Raw genomic sequence first — 21,140 nt, forward strand, 5'->3', positions numbered from 1 at the left:
TTAAAAAAAAAGAATGTGAATGAGGAAAAGGCTTTATACTGAGAATGGTTTCAACTTTGCTTAAGTAGATTTAAAGTTATATTACCTTGTCTTTCAAAATAGTAGTGTTGGGGTAATGAGTCAAATATTTATGTGCCTAGAGATGGAGGGGAATACCTAGTCCGATTTTCAAAAGTGGTAAACTAGATGAGGCATCTAAATCCTATTGAATTCAATAGGAGTTAAGCACCTGACTTACTTAGACACTTTTGAAAATCCCACTAGGTATCTCTCTGCATCTTTAGGCACCTAAACACTTCTGAAAATCTGGGTCTATTTTTTTTTGTTTGAGTTGAAGAGAAACAGAAAGAAGAAGCAAGTAATAAAAATCCATAACCAGAGAATGTGAAAGGCTAGTGAGTAAAATTAATCCCTGGCATAAGTCCACTGATGTCAGCAGCAACACATCAGGGCTTAGTGTGGCCCACTCACTTTGTAAAAAGCTGTGCTGACCAAGAAAGTATAGTATTCACTTTGAAAATGAAAGAACAAACCTGTCACTCACCTCTGTGTAAAATCTTTAAGCTCCATAAATAGGTAAGGCCTTTAACAACCTGCATACAAGAGAAACAATACATAATAAAAAATCTAACAGGAAAGATAGGTCTATTTCAGTTTACCCCATATTTTTAAGGTCGTCTTAGCTGCATTGTCCAGTAGTAACCCCGTAGACCAAGTTCAATTTTCTCTCTTGGCTTATTAAGAATACTCTCATTAATTCTTGGGTGATGTTAATTTCATATGAAGGAGATCATTACAGTTTTAGCCAAAATAAGTGTGAGTAATGTCTAAAATAGCAGAGTCTTCAGAGCATATTTTTAGGAACTAAATTTGGCTCAACTAGCAAATATGGATCTTCCCCAATCCTTAAACCAAACAGAACTTGATTTAAAAGAAAGAGGGTGGCAAATTTTCCTTATACATCTATTCTAAACAGAAAAGTGAGTGCATGTCCTGGTTACTTAACTGTAGATTTAACCCACTTGAAATAGTATGCCTGTTAGGCTTATTGTCTCTTTCTTTTTGTTAAAGTAGTATCCAGCATTTTTTTTTCCAGAAAAATGCCATTTTCAGGGCTATGCATTTTCAAAGCTGCTCTAGTTATTTTAGGGAGAGATACTTGTGGTCAAACTATTAACAATACATCATCAACAAATAAACCTATTTTCTCTTCATTTGTTCCCACTTTTATAGCCAATAGCTTGACATTGGTTCAAATGTATTGAGTAAAAAACTATATGTAAATGACATAAAAAGGAGAGGCAGAGAATGAAGCCTTGCTTTGTCTTTCTTTTTTAAAGTGGTTGGAACATGCCATTAACATTCCATGACGATGGTCTATAATACCAACCTCCCATCAGTTTAAGAAATTAGAAATAAATCCTATCAAGATGAAACCTGGCGTGATAGACTCTGTCAAGGGTGCAAGTCTTACAAGGTGGGGAGTTGAGCTGAGTTTGATTTTTTTTCATTTTTGTCAAATCAGAAAACTTTAAAAAAATAAAATAAAATAAACAACAAAAAAATTCCCCCAAAACCAACAAAACAAAACAAACAGCCCCTCCCCCCCCGAAAAACCAACAAAAAAACCCACCCAACCAAAAACCAGAACCAACAAAAAAACCCTTTAGCCAACTCAAAACCCCTTCTGGGAGTCTTGAAGCAGTTATAAGATAATTTAATCAACCTGATTCTATTTTTTGCACATTTATTTTCTCCAGGATATTTCTGCTCCGTCAGCCAATTATTTTTATAGCAAAACTTTCCTACAAAATTTGCTGTCTATAAGGACATTCCACTAATTTTCCTTACTGAGGCAGCTCTTTTTTGTCCACTGCTCCCCTGAACAACAGGCCATTTTAGATGGATTGGAAAGCAATGGGAGTTTTTCATGTAGAACAATAAAAAACCTTTTTGGCCCTTAAGGAGGATAAAATAAAATAGAATTGTTTCTGTTAAAGGGATTGACTCAGAAACTTTACAGAAGTCAAAATTGTTACATGGCATGTAAAGGCGTAAGAAAGTATTAATGTTTAGCCTTCCTATTGGATTAGAAGATCATTCTGAAATCTCATTCATTCAGTAAACAAAATAACCTGAGCCTCTTTTGTGTACCGAATAATGATTTTGGAGCCCTACTAAATTGCTCTAGAGGGCACCTTCAGAGTGCTAAACTGGAATGCCGAGTTCAAAGTGCCTCGTGGCCTCAGATGGTAATTACCCATCACAAAGAGCCTTAATCATATTCTATATATTCCCCTCAGTGTGGCCTTGTTCACGTTAGCCTTTCAAAAAAGCAAAGCAGTGGAATTCTATTTACACATTGTTTCAAAAATAGCCAGAATTATAGCAATACTTAAAAAAACCCAAAACCAACATACCAGAATGGCATGTCATTCTTCTACTTCCCCAACAAAAATAGTTTCAGATCTCGTAAGCTATTCTCTTCGTTAAACATATATTCAGATTAATTAAAATCTTTAAAAATACTTAAATTTGCATAATGAATTTTGAACATTTATCATGTACAGGAATAAAGCAAACAATTGCTACAAAAAAACAACACCTGTGAGTTATTATATACACCTCTTTATTAAGGCAGATAAACAGTTATTAAAAGATTGCTATTAAACTATCACATTCAGATTATCTGTGCAAGTGGGTACATGAAAATTCAAGGAGGTTTTCTTTGTTTTTTTTCAATGTAAGCTATGTTTTAAAGGTACAGAATAAAGAAAATTAGCATAAATCATTGTCATTCAGTGAAATACTAAAACATATATTAAAATAAATGCCTTTTTCCTATTAAGAATGGACATTTTGATATTAAGCATTATTCAAAGAGGATGCCAGCAGACAGTGGTATCTTTTGATTGAACATCTAGGAGGTATTATCGGTATTCAGTAAAGTAGGTTTTGCAACAATGACTTGACAAAGCCTTGACACAAAAAGTACTTCTATCTGCTGTCAATCACTCACTCTCTTGACAGTTCAAGTGCACATCCTTTCAGAGAGAACTTCAATCAACATTAGCACTAAAAATACAGTGCACAATGTCACTAATTCAGAAATGGAAGTGGAAATAAATGTGTGAAGTGGCAAGCAAAGGTAGAATAGTATCAACCATAGAGATGCCTGAAAGCACATCCACTGCAGTAGGAAATTGTACAGCCTGCCTCTTTCAGGGTTCTCAGATTTTCCTTTTCCCAGGAAAAACCGCTAGCCAAACACTGCATAAATTGAATAATGCAGTAAATAGAAATATATTTTTCTTCTTATAGAGGATGTGTTGGGCAGAACGAGCCAGAGTTTTGGGTCGGAATCAGACATCGCTCTCTCCTCCTGAGGATCCCTTTCTGGCAGCTTCCTCCATCTTTCTCACTGCTTTTCTTCCACTAATCACCATCTATCTTCTCCATGAGATGTCTCATTAGATGAGTCTTGATTCAGATTCCTGTCAGAACTCCGCCCCTTTTCCAAACACTCTCTCATCCCTACAGTACCTTGCTACATCCACAGTAAATAAATACTGAAAAAAGCCCAGTATTTGACAAAGCAGAACTTAGAACCATAGAATACTAGAACTGGAAGGGACCCTGAGAGGTCACCAAGTCCAGTCCACTGCCTTCACAGCAGGACCAAGCACCATCTAGATCATCCCTAACAGATGTCTATCCAACCTGCTCTTAAATATTTTCCGTGATGGAGATTGCACAACCTCCTTCAGCAATTTATTCCAGTGTTTAGCCACCCTGACAGGTAGGAAGTTTTTCCTAATGTTCAACCTAAACCTCCCTTGCTGCAATTTAAGCCCATTGCTTCTATGATCAGAGACCAAAGAGAACAATTTGCGCCCTCCTCCCTCTGATACCCTTTTAGATACCTGAAAACTGCTCTCATGTCCCCACACAATTTGTTTTTCCAAACTAAACAAACCCAGTTCTTTCAGTCTTCCCTCATAACGCATGTTTTCTACACCTTTAACCATTTTTGTTGCTCTTCTCTGGACCTTCTCCAGTTTCTCCACATCTTTCTTGAAATGTGATATGCAGAACTAGACACAATACTCCAACTGAGGCCTAATCAGTGCAGAGTAGAGCGGAAGAATGACTTCTCGTGTCTTGCCCACGATACTCCTGTTAATGCCTCCTAGAATCATGTTTGCTTGTTTTGCAACTTCTCTAGGAAAGAAAATAATGGATTTGATAGTAAACTCTTGCAGGATCAACTTGAATCAAAGGGGGCTTGTACTCCTCACTTCTCCCTGAGCAGGGTAATCTGATGCATGGAGGGTTGGGCAGGAGTAAGGATGAAAGAAAACTACAAGTGTCATACATAACATTTGTACTTAATCTGTATACAAGTGCAAGGGTTTGGTGCTCAGTCTGCTTCCAGTGGATTAGTGTCTACAACAGAAAGGTGTCGAGTATCAGAGGGGTCGCCGTGTTAGACTGAATCTGCAAAAGCGGCGAGGAGTCCTGTGGCACCTTATAGACCAACAGAAGTGTTGGAGCAGAAGCTTTCGTGGGCAAAGACCCACTTCGTCAGATGCGTGTAGTGGAAATTTCCAGAGGCAGGTATAAATATGCAGGCCAGAATCAGGCTGGAGATGATGAGGTGGAACAACAGAAAGGGTAACACTGCAATTGGCCTAATTTCAGCAGCCTATTTTCCCAGCCGCAGAGATGATCATGCCAAGTCAGGGATTAGTCCCACTGGAAGGAGACAGTACGTGTGGAAGGTTCCACAATTGCTACCCGCATGTAGCGGTTCCGCCAGGCCACGCCTCCCAGCTGCTAATGAGCCCCACCTGCTGGGGTTCCCCATGCAACAGCAGGTAACCATGTGTGCTGCAGCTGGCGCTAGGGCCGTCCCTCGTGGGGTAGCCTCATTGTGGCCCCAGTTCCAGCTCTGTCAGCTGTGACATGGCCCAGCTGGTGGGGCCGTGCCACAGGCAAGCCGCAGCCCTCTGCTGGGGCCAAGCGCCGCGTGGAGCCCGGCTGGTGTGGCTGCACAGCTCAGCGTAGCGCCTGGCCCCTGCCGAGCACCGTGACAGCTGAGCCTCATGCGGCACGTGGCCCCAGCCACTCGCTGCAGCTGTGTTCAGCAGGGGCCCAGCAGCCGTGATGCTCAGATAGGGACAAGCACCACGTGGTGTGGGCTCTGCACAGCCCTCTGTGCTCAGCTGGTGGCTGGGAGGCAGGGCTAGGTGAGGGGTGTGGTGCAGGCACAGAGGCTATGAGGTGGGGCTAGTGCTGGGGGGCTCTGAGGGTGGGGGGGCTCTAAGAGGCAGCGGGGGCTGCCACTGAGGGGCACTGTGACATCCAGGATGGGGAGCTGGCACTGGAGGGCTGTGGGGGTGAGGCAAGGCTGGCACTGGGGACAAGGCTAATATTGGGGGCTGGCATAGGGGTACCTGGGGGGCTTGGGTGCAGTGGGGCTCTGGAAACAGGAGGCTGGCACCAGGGAACTCTGAGGGCTAGAGGCTGGTACTGGGGGGCTGAGTGCAGGGGACTCTGGGGTCAGTGACTGGCACTGGAGGGTAGTGGAGGGGTGAGGGGCTCAATGGGATAGGCCTGGCACTGGGCTTTTTATACCAGGAACCAGCAAACCCATTCACAAATGAATATGCAAATAAAATGATACCAGACTGCCAAAAGTTTGTGAATGGGTTTGCCAGTCCCTGGTATAAAAACGGTTAGGAACCACTTCCCTAATGCACCTTTTTTATGGAGACCTATTAAGCATTTTAACCAAAGGACACTGCGGTGATATCTATGACCTTACAAGGAAATAAGGTCCTAGCTCTTCCCTTCTTACTCTGGCGGGGATGGAACTTGGGCCTTGTGGAGCACAGTTGCCATGGAAGGTCACGGTTGCCAGGAGACACGTGATTCAGCGTTCAATGGAGCAAGCAGACCATGGGGTAACATTTCTTCTCTTTGACATACATTAGAAAACCGGCTACTGTGTCTGGATTAGTTGGAGTTATTTCCAGGGCTCCAAAGTGTGCAGTATAGAAAAAGCGTTAGTTCACAGGGCTTTCTGTCTGGCACTTTTCACAGGCCCTAAATTCACTTTAAAAAAAAAAAAAAAAGAATAAATGAATGCCCCATCACAATAGGACTGATATAACGAACCACAAGACCCAGGGCTTGTCTATACGTAAAATGCTACAGCCAACACCACTGTAGCCCTGCTGCTGTAGTGCTTCAGTGGAGACACTATCTATGCCGATGGGAGGGATTTTTCCATCAGTACAGGTAACCCACATCTGCAAAAGGCAGTAGATACGACAATGGAAGAATTTTTCCACTGCCCCCGCACTGTCTACTTGGAGACTTTTGTCATCTTACCACTTGTGTGTGGATTTTTTCATATCTCTGACTAATGTAGTTAAACCAACCTAATTTTCTAGGGTAGACCAGGCCTTAAGTCTTAATTGATGCATTAAAGATCTAAATACTGTATCGGGTGCTCATGGAAAGTTTTTACTTAAATAGGAAGCATTTACTAATTTTGAAAACGCTTCTAATTAACTGAAGTGCACATCATGCACTTTTTTTTTTGGCAGACTTTACAGCCTAGTGTATTTGCACAGCTCAATGGCCCAGTGCTTCTAGTGCATGGAAGATAAGAAGATCTATAGATTCAAAAAAAAGCTTTGTGCTTCTCATATAGAGGAGTCTGAGATTTTGTCTAAGTAAGATCGACCATCTGGGCTGTCCAAATCACTAGCCTTTTCCATTTCCCCTCTCATTACATGTGCAGGGATGTAAATACCAAGCTAGCAATCCCTGGGACCTTAGGACAACAACTGTAAGCTCTTTGGGGCATGGACGTGTGTGCCCGTTCAGTGACTGTACAATGGGGTGCTGACGTGCTCCTGGGATTCTAGGTGATACCGTAATTCCAAGGATACACAACGATAAGCAGCAGCCGGAGCTGCTGCCCAGGGGAGCTTGCAGGCTACACTGCTACCGCATGGAAGTTATTCAGCCTGTAAGGGGTTTTGTTTCCCACTCTCTCAAGCAAGTGTAGAGAACTAGCAAGGGAGGCAGAGGCAGCTACCGAACTCCATCCCCACTGCAAGAGGTGACTGCTGCGGCTTCTGAGTGCAGAAGGTGATCACGCTCCGTCTTTCAATATGCCTGCTCATTGGTCCCCATTCCATTCCTAGTCCATACAGTGATCATGGTGCAAACCAATGTAGGAGCAACACATGTCAGGTGTTAACCACCTGTCCTCCAAGGGGAGCAGCAGGGAGCGTTTGCCAACAACAGATTTGGCAAGAGGTCAGGGTGAACAACGAGCAGACGTGAAGCTACTTAGAGAAAATATCATCAGAGAAGGATGTTCATTATTCTGGTCAGAGAATGGAGCGAAAGTAGAGCTGTGAATTACAATGAACAGAGACTAAATAGCTGCCTGTGTAGGATTAAAGGATTTAAATTATCATCTTGATGTATAATGAATGTGAAAACCCAGCACTTAATTAAATGGCACATGATAGAATAACTTTGTCATGCTTTAAACTGCTTAAGTTATCAAAGTATTTCTTAGATTTCGCAATTGTTTAGCAGTATCCCTCACCCCCATGATGTTTGCTAAGATGTCGTTCAATTAGCCTCAGTTCAGGCTTTGAAAGCAGATTATAGAATAAAAAAAGTGACTCCCTCTTTTGCAAACACCATTAGCAAAATCACGGGAACAATGCACTGGTACTCACTCTCAGGAGGAAGTCCTCAGATGCTGCTGTGACCCACTGATGTGCTACAGAGGCTCTGAGGAGCCCCCTTGTCAAAATGCAGCCACCACACGGAAAGGAGGATGGGGCCAGGATTTAGTCCCATGCTCCCCTGGGATTAGCACTAAAGATGTCTTGTGTGAAGGATCACAGAAATGGGTTGGGAACGCCACATGCCCCACAGGCAGGTTTTGCCTGCTCTCACTTTCCCAGCAGAGCCAATCCAGTCTCCGGCTTGTTGCTTTAGGAAACAGATCAGCAATGGGGGAAAAAGCTGTTCTGTACATGCGGTTAAACGTAGGAAGCCACTGCACCTTGAGAACAGTTCACATACAAGGCATGTGCAGCAGAAAAAAAGCAAGACTTCCTTTGTTTTCATCAGAGTTAGACCCAACTGCTTGGCCTGAGGAGCGGATCGAAATGATTCACCTGCCTCCGTGCACAGAGAGAACCGTAAGAGTTGAAACACACGAGTCAGTTCTCCAGAAGCACGAAAGCAGCCCCATCATGCGTCACTAACGTCCCACTGTCAAATGGTCTTTCTGCTGTTTATCAAGGCCATACCAGGGCACAGAATGGATGGGAACTCTGACAGTGGCCCAATCAGAGGTCACCCGATCCAACCAAATCTGGCTGGATACACATATAGCACAACCAAAGACAAAAATACTTACAGCTACTGCTATTCTTCCCAGTACATGCTCTGGAATTTTTCTATAAACATCCAAAGAGCCGCCTGTAGGGACAGACACAGGAAGTGTGATTAGTTAATATAAAATCAAATACTTCCCTGGATTTAAAGGTTTTCTAGCCCTTTGGTTATAAATAAAAACGTCCTAAACAACATGACAGTAATAGTGTCAGAAGTAACTGACCGTAAACAACATTCGTTCCCTGAACACACATAGGAGACAGAGCTCTCGACATCTCCTTCCTTCCCATGTTTGCAAAGATATTGCTAGAGTTGTTTCAGAATACATCCATCTTGCAGGTTAGAAAGATAGGACTGAACAAGGTTTGGTGCACTTTAATTCATTACTGAGTAGCAGAAAGACTTCAGAAGAATTACAACCGATTACAAAGTCAAAATCATCATTAACACCTTGTCACAAACAAGCATGTACAATTGATGAGGGATGTGAAAGTGGAACCATGTACACAGTTCCTCCACGGTTACACACAGGCTCCTGGCTTTTAAAGTGGCTCCCGGCGCACACTGACCCCCTGCATGTAACTGCTTGATTAAAGGCATTTTAACATCCCTAAAAGTGAGGTTATCAATAACTATCGGTCTCTAGCACAGCGAAACGAGCTCCTGAAATCAACCTTCCCTGAAGATCAAGCAGTGAAGGATTTATTGTGTGTCAAAGTCACAACCCTGAACTGCCCAGAGGTGTAAGAGAAAGAGCTTCTGGTCACACAGAGAAAGCTTCTGCTGGTAGCTTCTTTATGGAGTACGATTTCCTACCCACTCACAGTTCAATATGGCCAGGCATATGTGGAGAAGATGGGGAACTGGTTCCTAACGGAGTGCCAGGATCTCCAGGAGACAGGGAAGCACACCTTACACTAACCTAACTCTTCTATTTGATTACTAGCAGATTTCCCAGCAATGCTCAGGTTCTTAACTTTTTCTTTTTTTTTTTGGAAACCAAAAAGAAAAATGTACATACTTTATTGAAATGATTGCATTTTTCAAAAATACAGTGTTATAGTTATGAAGCTAATTTTAGTAAAAAAAAAAAATTAAAAAAGGAATTTCATGAAGTGTATTTTTTCTGCATCCCTATAACTCTTATCATTTGCTATGTTTCAACAAAAAAGGGCCATTGAAAATTTGGATTCCAATAAAATTGACTTCTAGCTTTCAAACATTAAGTATTGATTTAGCGGCGCCAAAACAGAGCACTACTCCAAATTTCTCTGTTTTATCTCTTTTCTGTAATGTTTATTAAGAAACAACCCAATTCCAGGTTCATCCAATGATTCTGGCTAATCTTTTTTCAGTCTCTTTCAACATTGGCTCAGTTATGTCAGTTTTAGGGACTGGACTCAATTTGGTGATTTCGTCTTTTTTCTGTTTGGTTTTAGGAGAAGCAATCCCATTCCAGGCACATCCTGTTTCCCTGGAACAACCAAACCTTTTCAGAATGTAGAAGAGATGAATAGAGGGGGTGATTTCCTAGCTTGTAAGAGTGTAAATCAAAGCATAAAACAGAGAGGAATTTTCAGATTTGGTAGGGATTGATTCCATCAAAGTGAATGTGGTTTTACCAAACAGACTCCACCTTGAGCAGAGGTAAGCCAACACTGAGAAATTTTGAAAATCCCACCCTTTGCACATGTTTATGATCAAGTTAAAAAAAATCATAAAAGACATTCTTGGGAGTCCAGAGAACAATCACAGGATCTGGACTCCCAATCCATTCTGCAACTGAGAGTCATTGTGACTAATAGTTCATCTAAAGAGCTCCTCCATTTTCTTCACGGTCTCCATCTTTGGATTTGTGCCAGTCCCCATGTATACTGCTATACCTCATTTCCTTCAGGAGACAAGGTGGGTGAAGGAATAACTTGAATTGGACAGAGCGCATACGCTCGAAAGCTGGTCTCTCTCAGCAACGGAAGTCGGCGCAACAAAAGATATTGCCTCATCCACCTCGTTTCTCTAACATCCTGGGACCAACACAGCCACCGCATTGTTTTCTTAAAATCATTTTTATTTGTGTTAAGTTTTGTTTTTAAATGCAGAATGCCTATGCTCGAGGCATTAGACTGGGCTCAAATTTTTACAGTGAATTTAGGTGGGCTTTTACACAGCGTGATGAACAATCACGCAGCTTCACAAGTCTACTGAACACCAAACAAGAGCAAATGTCAGGACAACCAGGTAGCCAGCTGTGGCCTGAGCTAGAGCTGGAGCAAGGAAAAGAACAGTCTGTCAGAGCTACCAGACAGTAGAGAGCATCCACAACAAGGTGTCGACATTGAACAGACTGGAATGGCTACTTTCATTAGGAGTCTATATGCCTCAGGTAATCATCTCAAATGACATCGGGCTCAGCGCACTGGAAAAGACTCAGGCGTAGGGGTGAATAGCCAGAGTTAGAGCACTTATCATGTAAGAGGAAGGCTGCTCACAGCCTCAGAGCACTCTTGTTCACGAGCCTACGTTGCAGTGTTTGTTCACCTCTGCACAAAAATGGTCTCACACACATTAGAAGCCGTCAAGTCTTGAGCTTAAAATATGAATAGTTTGAGTCCAGACTTTGCAGGGGAAGAAATCAAAGGGCACTGATCTTCGAATATCCAGACAGCTTTGCTGCGCAAAGCAAACAGTGGACAAAAATTGTGGTCCATGTTCAAAACTGGGAGCTTAAAGTTAGGCTTGTAAATCCAAATGTAGGCACCTAAACAAACATGCCCCATGTCATGCACCTCCCACGGTTTAGGAAAATTGGCTTCTGAATAGGGCTAGGCATAACTCAATGACACTTTATGCAAAATGCGTCATGGAATATATCCATTTTAATGTTACAATCTGCTGAATCTGTATATCCTATTTTTGCGCATGTATCGTTCTTGTATGTGAAGTTAGAAAGATGAAGTGCAGTGCCGTTGATTGTTCTAAATGTGCTGAGGGCCATTACCGATAGCCCAGAAACTTAATTCAGTACTCAAACCAATGGCCTGTGAATAATCTTATTTGCCCTTTTAGCCCAAATTGTGGCTGGTCCCAGAAAGACATGAGACCATGCCACCTTGTACCAGGTTCAAGATGAATTCCAGTATTTTTCCATAGAATTGGAGGGGGGCACCAAACAGAGGATTCCCATCTGGGGGAAAGTCTATTTAAGCAATGAGAAGGAATCAGCCTTTGTCTTCAACTGGCCTTTGAAACTGCCTGGCTCATCCTAAGACAATACAAAGAACATTGTAGAAACTGTAAACACAGCCAGAGTAAAGATCAACTCTGACTTGAAGCTCCTTCCCGTGATAAGAACAGCTGTTCAGGGTAAGAATTTTCAAGTAACAAATTTCTTAGTGGACTAGAACAAAGCGTTTTTTGTTCAATTTAATTTAGTAATTTACTTTGATCTGAGTGTTTTCACTTGCAACCACTTAAATCCTGCATTTTACACTTAATAAAACACTTTTCTTTATTATCCAGCCTAGTGTAAATAACAGTTATGGGGGGGGGGGGTAGGGAGGAGAGGGGAGCAACCACTGTGCATATCTCTTTTTCACTGATAAAGTAGGGGGGCATTATCAGTTTTCACCGTGTAAAATTTGTACACAGGGTAAGATGGATTTGTTTGGGGATTTGGCCCCTTTTGGGGGTTGGTTTCCTGGGTGCTAAGTTCTTACAGCTGAGTTCTCCCGGACAGTGTTTGTGTTGCTCTGCAGGGGGAGGTAACTCCAACTCTGCACCTTGCATGGGGGAGACCAGAGGATCTGGCCCAGCAGGACAGGCTGGTGGGGAGACCCAGAGAGCAGGAAGGTAGGCATTATGGGCATGATCAGTACACGAGGGGACAACTCTAAGAGGTCTCCTGTGATTCACCCTGTCACAGACTGATCTTTAAAGATGCTGAGAATTTGCAGCTTCCATCAACTTCAATGGAATTTGTGGGTACTCTGCACTTGCAAAGAGAAGACAGCAATAATTAAAACAATCCAACAATCTGTTTCACCATCTTTATTTAGTAAAACAGCATTTTTATTACACTTGTAAAAGTGAAAAGGCAAATAAGCCTCGTTTTATGTTCCCGTTGATCATGAAGATCCATTGGCAGGTGCCAGGATGAGATTACAATTCATGCAGTTTTCTTGGCTTTCAAGTCCATCAGAGGAGAACCAATATAATACAACTGTGGGTGTGTTTTACGCTGCATCCCCTTAATATATAAGTATCCCCAAACATATAGATGCAATGGGCTGAGCTAACCGTAGAGATTCATCTGTGATGAGCTACTCCACAAAGGAGGTATTTGTTCACGCATCCATCCATAGAACTCACCCCCAGAGGACAATTTTGAGACAAAGTTCAACGGGATTTTTTAAAGAGGAGACTGGTAGCAACTACTCCAAAGACAGAAGGCTGATCAAAAATAGTCACTAGGTGTTAAAAAGTGTCAGGCTTAAGTGCTATTCACTTGCACCGGCTAGGCGATAAAAGTTTCTATCTTCACCTACAGCCCTACACATCCATAACAAAAGTTCTGAACAAAAGTTTTGACAAAGTCCCATTATGTTAAGTTTTGTTCTTCCTTGGCATTACTGTTTATAGGTCACTGTCAGGGGGAATGCACACTGCATTAGTTGGACCAGAATTCTTCTCCAATATGATTCAAAGTACCTTTTGAATGGTCAGTAAATACCTGTGCTGTATAATATCATGAAATATGCACATCTTAAAGCCCTAGGGATGACCCGACCTGGGACTAGAGCTCACGACCCCGTGCTTCCCAGGTGAGTGCCCTATCCGCTAGGCCACATGGGAACCCGCACCACCACCTTGCCGTCAGGGCGCCCTTTATCCCTCCAGCCCCGGGGACGACCTGACCCAACCTGACAACCCCTGAATTATACAAGAATTCAGACTGGCAGAGATTTACAAGCAGGTACTTCTGGCACTTTTTAATTTGCCTGAGTGCACTCAGCTCCTGATCTTCAGACTGTAGGCAGAGGTGTATTGTAGCATTTCCAAATATTTCCCTACTTGGTGTGCCCATCATGTGACATGCACGCGTAAATACCAATTTGTACACAAATTTCCAGCAGCATGTTCCGTATGCCTGAGTTCATTAACGAGAGCACAGATATTGAAAACCACATGCATTGAGTAATGTTTGTATAGTACAAGAACATCAATGCTGAATATATATATATATGTATACACACATACATACACACACACACAAATTAGCATTTACAGAAGATCAGACCCACAACTCATCTGAAACAGGTTGTAAAGAACTTCAGAAAGGGAAGAGCAAAAAGAATGATCATATCTAGACTGTAAAACAGATTATTCTAATAAGCATAAATGTATAAAAACTATGAAAGATTTATTTTGCGATCATCAGTGAAAGACAGTAGCCAACAATGGTCATTGATACTCATATGCTTTATGATAGAGATGCAGCTGTGTTAGTCTGGTCTAGCTGAAACAAAAGACAGGACTATGCAGCTCTTTAAAGACTAACAAGATGGTTTATTAGGTGATGAGCTTTCGTGGGCCAGACCCACTTCCTCAGATCAATATTGATCTGAGGAAGTGGGTCTGGCCCACGAAAGCTCATCACCTAATAAACCATCTTGTTAGTCTTTAAAGAGCTGCACAGTAATGTCTTTTATATGCATTATGAGAAAGCCATCATTGCCTGGCTATATTATTAATTATTTGTAAGACATCTATATCTTCATATCCAACTTAACCGCACCTTAGAGAAAAAAATCCTGGCCCAGCCAAAAAATGCTGACTCACGAGAAATTCAGAGAGTGTCATGGATTATTGCTTCAGCGACATAATAACAACATAAAACTAAGAGCAGGATGTTGGAAAATGTTTGAGTTCTCATGCACCAGACAGTGGAAGACATGCAATCGAGATTCCCAGACTTGATAGACAGAGGATAGCAAAGATTATAAATCGCTTTCATAAGGCTGCTTTGTTTGTTGAAAGTGCCTTTTATCCAAGGATGTCAAAGCACAACATTTTAATGTAAAGGTGCTAATATATCTCCAAAATGACACTGGAACCAGATCACAGGATAGGGAGTACTATAGAACTGAAAGATTCATACTGGAAGAAATAAGGGTACACTCCCAAGGAAACTTAGTGCAGCAAAACTAAACAGATGTGTTGGAAATAATTCGTTATCTTGCAATTAAGAACCAATTTTCACTGAAAACACACAGGACATTGGGTTAATAGATTTCTTTAAAAGAAAATCTGTTTTGGCTATTGAAACATTAAAAGAAAAGAACAGCTGTTTTGTCAGTGAAGACAGATTGCATGGAAGAATCAACTATCAAAACACAGATTAAACTAGCATTTATTTCTATTCTATTTACATTTTCAATAAAAGTAAATGAAATTACATTCAGAAAAATATTGTGTATAATGAAATATTTCATGTGAAGCAGTAATTCCAACATCCTTTAAAAATGATCATATCCTACACATAGGAAGTACATATTTTTAAAATGTCTTTCTTTTGTTGTCCTTATATACACTCATGCCTCTGTAAATTCCACTCCAATTTATCTGATGAAGTAGGTTTTACCCACAAAAGCTTATTCCCTAATAAATTTCCTAGCCTCTAAGGTGCCAAAGGACTCCTCTCTGGTTTTGCAGATACAGACTAACACGACTATCCTTCTGAGATTTTTTTTTTTTTTTACTACTAATACTACAAAAAAAAATGTAACTCACCATCCATGAATTCTGTACATAGTGAAATTCTGTTTTCTACAAAAAAAGCGCCATAGAATCCTATGATATAAGATGAGTCACACTGTAAAAAGAAGAAAGCAAGCTATTCAAAAAAGCCCTTTGCATAAAGACTACAGACAAACGTAATTAAAAGTGCTATAAAAAGAATACCTTATAAAGGATTTCTAATTCCGACATAATCTGCTTCTGGAGCTCCAGTGTAATATCTAAAGGTATGAGCTGAAAATAGAAACATTAGAATCATTATCTGTTCTGAAATAAAATACAAGCAAATGATATAGAATTCAGATCATCAGCATATATTGATAGTGTGTCTGTGAGAGAGACTGTGAGAGCCAGAAATGGCAGAGAAAAGGAAAAGGGAATCCAAAGGACAAAATTACTTTTAAACGTTAGTCACAAGCTAAACTTCTACACTGGCCACACAAGTACCCGAAGGAGTCGGCGGAATACTTTACTCCAACAGCTCTAGGCATGACTACCTAACACTTTGAATTTACAAAGGCATCTTTCACTCCAGAATACCATCTTTCACTCCAGCACTTTATCATATATCCGAACACATCTACAAATGTACTATCCTCATTTTCAGACAGGGCTGTTGCAGCACAGAAAAACAATGTAAATCACATCTGTGGTAGATGCATAACAGAACTTGAATCAACCGATGTTAGGGTTGCCACCTCTGACTGAAGCTGTTCCGGGAGAGGTTCTCCCCACATGATGTAATGTCATTTGCAGATTGGTTTCAACAGTCACCGGCAGTTAAGTGCCAATTCTAGGAGATGGCTGGCCAATCCTGTAGGATTGGCAACCCTAGAAGATTTCCAGTCATGGGATGAGCACTTGTCAATTGTGGCTGGCAATAAAACACATACAATTCTAGGACCCTGATAAACTTTTCAGAAAGCAGCCGTGATACTTTTCACATTTTAAGCAAGTGCTGCAGCATTTGAACGAATTCTCCCGTGCAAGTCAGTGCAGACACCACTGTAACAGCATGTGCGTCAAGTATTTTGAATAGTGGCTTATGTCAGGGGCCATGCATGTGTCATAGGATCACAGAACAGGAAGGGACCTCAAGAGGTCATGGAGTCCAGTATCCTGTGACTTCTTTGTACCAAAGCATCAGAATAAGGGACAACGATTCTCCCTCAGGTTCCTCACAATTTAAAGACCAAAAAACTCCTAAAAAGCAGAGAGGAAGGACAGGTTGTGGGATCTGCACGGACTACATCATCTCAAAAAACCATTGTTACTGGAGGATGTAGGACCCTTGTCTCCAAGCGTGTGTCAATATGGATCCCTCTGTACAGACCTGCAGTGTCCCTTCTGGACAGTGCAAAGAAGAAGCACCAACTGCATTAGTCAGCTAGTGAATGACGTACAGCATTCTCGAATCTGGCATCAGAACTAATCGCCACGACAAGGGTGCAAAGTTTGACACATGTCCGTGATTTACTCTACATGTCTCAGGCCCTGGTATGTTTCTAAAGCCGGCCTTGCAGGTGGCTAATGGAACATGCCCTGATGTCTGGAGGAAGAGGTTCATCAGCTAACTGATCCACTCCACTAAGGAGTTGATTTCTTTTCAGCCCCCTGGATACAGCCAGAAAAACAGGAGGAAAAAGATGAAATGATTGGGTCTTGTGGTAACAGAGCAAGGCTCTGGAAATGTCCACGGTAGCTTCTTCTCTTCCAGCACTGAATGTGACTTCAGGAAGAAAATGTGTGGGTTAATTGACTGCTTCAGGTGAAACGTCAAGACAAGTTTTAGGGATGAATTCAATTTGCGGCCTTAGGACCATCTTCTCCCACTCCCCCCACCCCTTGCTGCCTCTGAAACAAAGGCAGCAAGGGGGAGGGGAAATGAGTATAGTTGACAAGATTAACCGATAAGCCTAGGTTTATCAGTTAATCGTATATCTAGTCTACACGATGACACCCCTACTGAAAGGCATAACCATTTACGTCTCATGTGGGTCCAGACAGGTTGCAGATTTGTCACACTATTTACTATTTTGTAACTTTTGTCATTTTTGGAGAAATAAGTAGCCTTCTACACCATTGGTTCAAAGATTAGAATATTTGTTATGTAACATTAATAAGTCAGTTATACGGGTTGTTCCTTTATTTGCCTCAGCAGTGGTAAAAAACAAGGAAAGAATTGTGGAAAGTTAATTTTCTTTGTGGCCTAAACAGGTCAACGTATACCCAGCATTTGTAATTTCATTTTGTTTATTATTTTATGCTGTGTTTTAAATACATCTTTAAATTTAGGAGAAGAGTTGAACCTGTTTTTTTTCCTTTTGTAATGTGATTATTTAAATATTAATTTAAATATTTGTATTAATTTTCTTGAGTGTGATGGTTAATTATTAAGACATTACACTAATACATTTGAAATTGATTGACATTAAATGCACGGTCTTATCTGTAGTCTTACTTTCCCCATCCATATGCCATTTTAGAGTTACAACTATATAGGGAAAAAGCAGTACTTTTGCAGAATTAACAGAAAATAAATTATGTGTTGTATAAACTGCTGATCAAACAAAATAAAGAGAGAGACCATTACTAAACATACATTTTATAGTATTGATGCCCATCTAAAAGAGAAAAGCATAACTAGTTTCTATCAAGAGTTTGCTTTAGGGTTGTTTATAAAAGCTCTCACTAAACTAAATTGTAACTGTAATATAAGGCTGCCAACAAACATTTAACACACTTCTCCAGATCAATAGTCATTTGCCAGCAATATTCACTTACATTTTTCAGTCTGAAAAACTTAAAATACTTTGCTGGAACACTATACCAGTTTTACCCATTAGCATATTAATGTAGTTTAATAAAAGACTGTCTTTTATTAAATACCACTAACAATAAAAAGTCTCCCTGTTCTCTTCACTGGTCTAAACACTGACTAGTTAGCATGGCTGGTGTCAAATACAGCACCTTTACCCAAAACCTGGCATGAAGAGAGGTCTTCCCTTGTTTTGAATTAAACTATAATTACATACAGACTCGCATCCTAATGTTAATGACGACCTGCAAAGGAGTTGTCCTACAACTTCTGAATGTGCTTCATCCCCATGTACTCCAAATAAATGCAAGATGGATGGGGAACATACAGAAAAACATTACAAAGTCACAGGACAGCTCTGATGCGAGAGCCCAGAATGCATCACCAGGAAACCCCAAATTAGGCAACTAATACATAGGGGCCCAAGAAAAATGGTGCGTTTTCCACATTATTAGAGAAGCCATCCCTAACTGTATCTAGACACGTATAACTGGCTCTATTGACCAGCAGGATTCAATTGTGTCTGAGTTGCAGCTGTTGAAATGATTTTAGAAAATCTGAGACATATGTTTAATCGTAACGTATCAGCTGATTAACTCCATACTCTTTTGGCCCAGTTACAGTGCTGAAAATCCTAAAGTGAAAAAAAAAATCGGCATAACCTACCCTAAATCTAAACATGCTTTCTGTCTGTGCTCATGCCCCTCTGTGTGCAGTGTTATTTGGGTTTTTTTTTTGCTAACAATGGGGTTTTGCTTCCAGATAGTCAATTTTAAGATGCAAGAGGTCTATGTGGGATGGGACAGTGCTTTACAAACCACGAGGACATAATTCCCCAAGCCCATTGCCACTGACACACAGGCAATAAATAAGGACCTGGCAGCACCCTTCGCAAGTGGAATGAACATGTCTTGAATGTACTGAAAGAAAACAAAATTTAAACTCTGCCCACAGACAATAAACCTTGTAGCACCTCTGAAAGGACCTGTGTGGCATCGAAAGGAAAACTGGAATCTGGCTCCTGAACATATTGAAAGTAGAAAGAGAATTTAAATTCAAAGTATAAAATTAACTTGCAATGAATTTACTCAGCACATGCAGGAGCAGAATGGTTTAACTGATTTCAAGGAAACAGTTTGCTAATTAATCCTTAACACATAAGCAGGCTGGCCATTTCCTGGGAGAAAACCAGTTTAGGACAGATCACTGGTAAATATCAGCTTAAACCTGATTTAACCCGGGAAACTGGGTAAAATAACTGCATCAGCATCTAGCGAGTTCATCAAGCACAGAAAGAATCTTTTCAACTTTTGGATAAACCCTTTCAAAACTGAGGAGTCAGCTCAGTCTTTCCACTACTACACCACATGGCTGTCTGCTGCAGAACGCTGCATGGTCAAACAGACTTGGACTGGTATCTGCAACCGTATGCTTCTGACTGCTTAGTGCTTCAAGCATACTACTCTCTATTATTGCCATTTTCATATAGCCACATGTTTTTGACACTTTTTATGTACATAATATTGAAAACGAGACATGAGACGTATATCTTTTTCCGAAAATATCAAATCTATACAAACATTCTGATGTTCCGTATTATAATTACATACATTAACATTATGCCCACTGCAGTTTTACTTTTTATTCATACAACCCTAAATTAATCTATGAATTTACTGTCATATGTAGCCAGCAGTGAATGAGTAACTATGCGTAATGTAGTATGCCTTAACAAAACAGCTTTTAAAACAGAAAATACCTAAAACTGGGAATAACTAATTTTTCCTGGGCAAGAAATGCTGTCCCCCGCCATGATTTAACATTATGCCACTATTAACAAAAGGGGAAAAACAGAGCTGCCAATTGCAACTATCAACATCTTAGAAAAGCCAGAGCTGAGATGGAAGATCAGAAGTGTTTGACCCAAGTATGGCTCTCTCAAAATTAGCAGAGATGATAATCCAAAAGTGGAGCTACAGAGGAGAGTTCTGGGAATGGGGCATGATCATGCATTGTTATTTAATGACATTCCTATGGTGTTTAATTGAGGAGTAACTCAGCACTTCATAAGTATTAATAAATTCTGCCTCATGCCACTCCACAGTAGGAAAGTAGCAGTAGTCCCATTTTACAGATGGGAAATGGAGGCACAGAAGGGATCTCTGAACACACACGAAGGGAAAGGAACCGGACCAGGAAACAAACAGGTACAGGGAGCAATAAACAAGATGGTGACACGACACCTCCCCCCCCCTCCCCAAACTCCTTACCCTACCTGAAGCCTTTCTACACTTCAGTCTTAGGATATGTCTACACTACAGCGTTATTTTGAAATAACACGTCTACACACAAAATGCATTTCGAAATAGCTTTTTGCTAGTTCAAAATAGCGAGTCCACACTGATTGGATGCTGAATCGCATTTAAGGACAGCAGAAACTGGTTCTGGCAGGGCATCAGGTCAGAAGTTACCTTGTGGCCGGGGCGGCCAGCAGGGCACTCTGGGAAGGGCTGGAGGCCCCCTATTTCGAAATAAGCGTCTACACAGCGCTTATTTTGAAATAGCAATTTCGAAATTGGCACTATTCCTCGTGCAATGAGGTTTACCAATTTCGAAATAACTCCTCCGCTATTTCGAATTAATTTGGAAATAGCAGTTGGCTTGTGTAGCTGTTAGGAAAGTTATTTCAAAATAACTTTGCTGTGTAGACATACCCTTACAGCTTCGCAGCCTAAGCCAGCTGACATGGGCCAGCCACAGGTGCTTAACTGCAGTGTAAACACACCCTAAGTGAGTTACCTAAGGTGACGCGGCTACTCTGTATAATATCTGTGTTGAACCCAGAACGCTTGTCTATCAGTCTTCGACCCTGTACGCTCGTTCTCTCTGGATGGAATGATGGAATGCCACAATGACATGAGTGTTAAGAATATCAACTCCCCTGTTTAAAATAAAACAAATATATAAACAAGCTAAGCAGCCTAAAACAGATGAGAGTTTGAATACTTAACATTTCAAATGGAAAGGGTTAAATCTAGAAGAGAAATACCTGGGCACGTTTCCTCTGCTCTCCACTACACCTCCAGGA

At 41.1% G+C, this 21,140-nt stretch overlaps 1 protein-coding gene across 4 annotated transcripts in view; it reads right to left on the reverse strand.

Moving 5' to 3' along the window:
* MAP2K5 (mitogen-activated protein kinase kinase 5) overlaps window positions 1–21,140 on the reverse strand; it is a 206,095-nt gene that overhangs the window by 115,250 nt on the left and 69,705 nt on the right. For all 4 annotated transcript variants that reach the window (XM_075896856.1, XM_075896855.1, XM_075896857.1 and 1 more), the window contains 4 exons: window positions 15,400–15,468; window positions 15,229–15,310; window positions 8,462–8,523; window positions 545–593 (listed from right to left, as the gene is read on the reverse strand). In XM_075896856.1, coding sequence (XP_075752971.1) covers window positions 545–593; window positions 8,462–8,523; window positions 15,229–15,310; window positions 15,400–15,468 — 262 coding nt within the window. The remainder of the gene's footprint in view (window positions 1–544; window positions 594–8,461; window positions 8,524–15,228; window positions 15,311–15,399; window positions 15,469–21,140) is intronic.

This window comes from Pelodiscus sinensis, chromosome 14 (assembly GCF_049634645.1).
Source record: "Pelodiscus sinensis isolate JC-2024 chromosome 14, ASM4963464v1, whole genome shotgun sequence".
NCBI lineage: Eukaryota > Metazoa > Chordata > Testudines > Trionychidae > Pelodiscus > Pelodiscus sinensis.